This window comes from Micropterus dolomieu, linkage group LG08 (assembly GCF_021292245.1).
Source record: "Micropterus dolomieu isolate WLL.071019.BEF.003 ecotype Adirondacks linkage group LG08, ASM2129224v1, whole genome shotgun sequence".
NCBI classification, from domain to species: Eukaryota; Metazoa; Chordata; class Actinopteri; order Centrarchiformes; family Centrarchidae; genus Micropterus; species Micropterus dolomieu.
The window spans coordinates 31,102,523-31,108,402 of NC_060157.1; the positions used below are offsets into that span (position 1 = coordinate 31,102,523).

Genomic DNA, 5,880 nt, shown 5'->3' on the forward strand with positions numbered 1-5,880 from the left:
GGTTGTCTGTCTAACTGATTTAAAAATTATGAATTTTAAACTGAATAACGGATATTCCTTGGTATACTATCATCAAGGATGGAATTTTTTTTCCAACATAATTTTCCATTACACTGAATTTAGAGTTATTAAACATCTTTATGTAATACTGTTCACTCTAGAAATGTCCTTTTTATTATTTTTATTAAATTTTAGCCTACATTTAAAGATTTATGACACACAAATCACATGTAACACAATTGACAGATAAAGTAACACAGCTGACAGGAGTAACACGGTTGATAAAATGAACCAAGGTCCAGTGAGGCCTTCAACTTAGAGGGCTGCGCCTATACTCAGAATCTGGAGTTACAGTACGTAACTACCATTTTGTATAGGCTTTGCCCCCCAAGGCTGTCGCTATTGGGTTAGAGACGAAGCAGGATGAGTCTACGCCTCACTGGCCCATACAGTACCACCAAGCACAAAACCCACCTGCCCAGAGCCATAATGAGCCACCCAGTCACCCGCTTTTAGTGTCGGCGTGCGCACAGCCAAAACACTCACCCAGTACTGAACGAGTCACGGGAGACATTCTTTTCCGCAGGTAGAAACGGACAAAGAGCACGGAGAAGGCCAGGAAGCCGCCGTGCAGATGTCGTCCACCGTCATCCCACCTTGCAACGCCAGAGAGGAGGAGACGCCTCTTGTGGAGTGCACCCTGATGCCGTCCGGGGGGGATTCACTGGCTGACATATAGGCCTGTGAAATAGCCTTGCACAGCCAGTCAGCTGCGCTGACGGGGGAAGTCCCTTGGACTGCTCCCTGTAGCACACAACAAGCGCTGTGAATGGCGCTAGGCGCCCGTGCCGGCCACGTAACAGGACAGTACACGCACTGGGCAGAGGAGGTGGGACGTAGCGTCGTCCTCAGACCCATGGGGGGGAGGAAAGAAGTCCGAGAGAATAATCACCCACAACCGAAAGGAGCTGGTGAGCTCTTAGGCATGAATGTAGGATTGGGGTGCAGGACAGCCGAGCTGCCGTCACCCTATGTCCTGAGACATGACGGAGCCACAGAGAGGGCAGCCAGATTGCTGACCCTCTTGGCCGATGTCAGAGCCACAAGTAAGGCGACCTTGGCCTAAAGAAACCTCAGGTCCGCCATCTCTAAAGGCTCAAAAGGGGCATGGGTTAGTGCGCGTAAGACCAGCGCCAAATCCCATGCATGTTGAAGTGTCCACGGGCAAGATTCTGAACCTATGTGTATGGATGTGTGTGAATGTTAGTTTCTGTTTGAGCACTTAGGCTCAGTGTATGAATGTGTGTATGAATGGTGAATGCAGATATAGTGTAAAAAGCGCTTTGAGTGGTTGAAAAGACTAGAAAGGAACCATACAAATACAGAGCATTTATATTCACCAGGGTGAGCGAACACCGTCCTCTCACCAAAACCCTCGTGACAGGACGAGATGGCGGCAGCGTAGGTTTTAACCGTACTGAACGCCAGACACCCTGACAGTGGACATGCCACCAGTTCCAACAACTGTGGAACGGCGACCACTTGGAGGAGTAAGAGGACTGAGTAGAGGCGGCTGTCGACCCCTGGATGGTGCAAACCACCTCACGGGAGAGACCTTGACCACCCACAGCGTAATAACTATTACTATTTAATTACACTTGTTCATATTTTACCATGTCATTCCTGTGTAATAATAGTTAATGAAGGTTTTTATCAACAATACTCAATAACCTATGTCAAGAAACCCAGCCAACATTGTCAACAGTGTTGATCCCTGTCGACCGTGTTACACTTGATGGGTAACACAGTTGACATTTCTTCCATTTTAGGACCTTGTGCTAACTGTAGACCTTGAACATGTCCCCACATTACTTTGATGAACTTGTGTTTTTATACATTTTCTCTACATTTTTGTAAATATAAAATCTAAAGTAAGTACACAAGACCATGTTGATGACATGGTTGATGAGCAATTCATCTACTCTGTGTAGACCATAATAATTAAATTAAAAAATTAAAGATTAAAAATTGAAGAGGAGGAGTAGAAACTTACCACACTGTATTTAAAATTCCCGCCACTGAAGGACGTGACATCACATGATGTTGGATATGTGACTTTGGAACCAACCATTGCTGATTTATGGGGGTTTTGTTAATGGGTAACACAGTTGACAAAGATTTCTCAGACACACACAAAGTTAATAATTTAATAGATATAAATGAGTCAATTCGTTTTTAAAATACATTTTCCTTGTTTTAATGATTTTTAACAAATAATGATGAAAATAATATACAGAAACATGTATTTTATTGTTAATCTGAAAGGCAGAACTTGACTTTCAGCATATCTGACAGCACAAAAACAGCAATTTCCAGTACAGCATATGCATTTTCTCCAAATTAACTTATAGATCTGGTTTACTTTTCTGCATGAAATAAAGAGAAATGTGCCCAAATATAAAAGTGATCATTGCTTGAAGTGAATAATCAGTAAAAATGATAAATACAACCCATGGACTTGAAATGTACCCATAATTATATAATCGCCCATTAGCTAACAAATATATTAATCCACATGCTAGCATTAGCTAATGCACACCAGAGCTATACACCAAGGAAAATATTTTCAAACCCAGAGTGAACTCAACTTTAGTTAGCAAGACAACACAATTGTGTAAGTTAACAATAATAAACTTACCAAGAAAGACGATTGTTGCTGGCAGTCTCTGCGTCTGTCCTCTCCTGCTTGTAACTTGCCAGGCTCACTTCTTTAGCTGTTTTCACATTTAACTTCTGCAGAGAGCTGACTGGATATTCTTTTCTGTGTTCTTTTCTTGTTATGTCTGTTTCCACCTTCGCCAAGTCCGAGTCGTAAAAGTAAAACAAAGGAAACAAAATTATTTCTGGCCAAAACTAGCTTCCCTCTCAACGACAGTAAACACGTTAACTTTCGTGAAGCGGACGTTCACGCTGTGTGATTGGGTTGTCGATTTGAAAACCTTGATTCTGATTGGTCAAATTGAATGCACTGTGCTAGCAGGCTGGGTGGGAGGGCACACTTTTTCCCTGTGTACACATGTTTACTGTTTACAAACAGAAACAAGTATATTTACATTATGATTTAAAGTATGCTTATTTCTATATGATGTTTGTTAATAACGTGTGCTGCTTCCTTCTAGGCCAGGTTAACCTTATGAAAGAGGTCTCTGATCTCAACTAGCTATTTACCTGCAATTAAATGAAAGAAAAGAAATGGAAAAAAAAAAAAAAAAATGCTTTTGAAAAATACATTTTAATGTTAAAAAAATATGTTTTAAAAATCATACTTCTGGAAATCAGGCTGAAACATGTGGCAATTATATAAATAATTAGAATATTTTGCTGTAGCCTACACAATGAAGCATGTTTGGCATAAATATATTTTTAACACACTAAAAGTGTAATTGTTTAACAATGTACTGCCACAAAGTACATCTAAATAGTATTTTTTTAAGAGTTAAATATATTTTTAATAATGCGACTAAAATGTTCTAAAAAATATACTTTTATTTAAGCATATTTATTAAATTTAAGTATATATTTATTACCAATTTATTCAAAGTATACTTTTGAGAAGTATGTTAAAGCTCAGGAGAATATATCTTTAATATACTTGTAGTAAGCATGTTAGGAGTATGACTGTACTATAAGCATACTATATGAATTTCTAGTATATTTTCAGTGCCTTTAAGAGCACTTCTTTTTGACCTGGGTTCTCCCAGTTTTCTTCTGTCTGAACTCTTCAGCTTCTGCCCACGTCTCTGTTGCAGAGTGAACGGCATTTCCGGTGGCGAGTCAGACTATTTTTTTGAACGATGCGCGGCGCGAGGAGGGGGGTTACACACTGCTCATAAAACATTTTTCTCATTGCAGTAGGCTTATGTGTTTTTAGAGGCAAATGCGAGAGCCCGTTATGGACGGAGATAATGAGCAGACTGCAGTGCACACAGAGAAGAGATGTCACACACACTTAGCCTACTGTTTTATTAAATCATACACTTTTTGTGGTTATGTAATCGCACATGACGACATTGCGATTAGATTAATTGTGCAGCCCTAGACCTGGCTATGTTGAACTTGCTTGGTAGTACAGACCTCACGGTAAGAGATGGTTCTCCAGGGTTCCTTCTACAGTAGGACCTCAGATACAGCCAGCTGATTATATGCTGATATACTGATTTTAATAAGTTTCTCCACCTACCTTCAGTGGAGTGCACCATGCAGGTTTTGAGATTTCTGCCTCCACCACAGCACAGTTCTTTTCCAGCAGCAGTGTTCCTAGTTCCTGAGTCATCCCCAGAACACAATGTGAACAGTTTCCACTGGAAACGCTTTTTATAAATTAAATATTTCCTCTGAAAATTGTTGATACCATCAGAGGTAGTTCAGGTGACTTGACTCTTTCACACATTATTCAGACTCCATACATCATCCACTGCTAAACAAACTATATATCATTTACCGTCATGCTCTCACATGTGGAATGGGTTCCATTAGCAGATTCTACATTATATAACATCATATATCACTTCATCTTTGGGATCCTGCATGATGGCCTCCTTCCTCCCTCATCTCTGCTCGTACAATGTTCTCCATAACTGATTTTTGTACAAACTTGCAACTAGCATTTTAAGGCACTTTTATGAAATGCAGTTGGTTAGTAATAAAAAACACCTTCAACTGTGGTGCACGCATGTAAAACGTGTCATGGGAAATGTGAAACATGAGCAATTCCTCCCACCAGACATGATCATACATACCTTTTTTATATGTATGATCCTATCTCATCATCGTTGTCGTCTTCGTTCTCTGTGTAACTGTTCCCTTCTCCTCCCAGACATCAGCCAACAGGAAGCAGGTGGAGAACATGGCCAAGAAGAAGCTTGACAACCTGATGAAGGAGTCCAAGATCCGAGACAGAGAAGACCCAGATAGCTTTACCATCGCGGGTCTCCCTCCTGCTGGGAAGCCCACAGACAAAGCTGGTTCTAAGGTAAACACAGACGGGGGGTCCTGACCTGAGGGCCAACATGCTGTTCTTCATTACACACTCTTCAGGCGTGTTACTTTTACACACCAAACCAACCTGGACCTCCTCCTTTTACAATCTCCGGTCTGACTTCTCACTTCCATTAAACATTTACACTCGTACCACAAGCGATTACACAGATTTTATTTAGTTTTAGAATTTTATTAATATAGGGACATGTTTCAATTATGTTATTTGGTTTTGTGAAGTCTGAATACACTCACTCACTCACTCACTCACTCACTCACTCACTCACTCTCAGCTGTACTTGTGAGTTTGTGCACCACTGGGGGAAAAGAGTGGAGTTTGTGGTCCTAGACTTTCCCACTGAATGTGGCCCCTAACTTCTCTTTACATCAGCTCTCCCACTCTTTGTGCTCAGCCTATTCTCATGGAAATACACTCACCTAAAGGATTATTAGATCAATTTCTCATTAATGCAATTATCTAATCAACCAATCACATGGCAGTTGCTTCAATACATTTAGGGGTGTGGTCCTGGTCAAGACAATCTCCTGAACTCCAAACTGAATGTCAGAATGGGAAAGAAAGGTGATTTAAGCAATTTTGAGCGTGGCATGGTTGTTGGTGCCAGACGGGCCGGTCTGAGTATTTCACAATCTGCTCAGTTACTGGGATTTTCACGCACAACCATTTCTAGGGTTTACAAAGAATGGTGTGAAAAGGGAAAAACATCCAGTATGCGGCAGTCCTGTGGGCGAAAATGCCTTGTTGATGCTAGAGGTCAGAGGAGAATGGGCCGACCGATTCAAGCTGATAGAAGAGCAACTTTGACTGAAATAACCACTCGT

The 5,880-nt window shown here is 41.0% G+C and overlaps 1 protein-coding gene across 4 annotated transcripts in view; it reads left to right on the plus strand.

Annotated features, from left to right (window-relative positions):
• plch2a (phospholipase C, eta 2a) overlaps window positions 1–5,880 on the plus strand; it is a 75,114-nt gene that overhangs the window by 43,249 nt on the left and 25,985 nt on the right. For all 4 annotated transcript variants that reach the window (XM_046055836.1, XM_046055837.1, XM_046055838.1 and 1 more), the window contains one exon: window positions 4,877–5,032. In XM_046055836.1, the coding sequence (XP_045911792.1) occupies window positions 4,877–5,032 (156 nt within the window). The remainder of the gene's footprint in view (window positions 1–4,876; window positions 5,033–5,880) is intronic.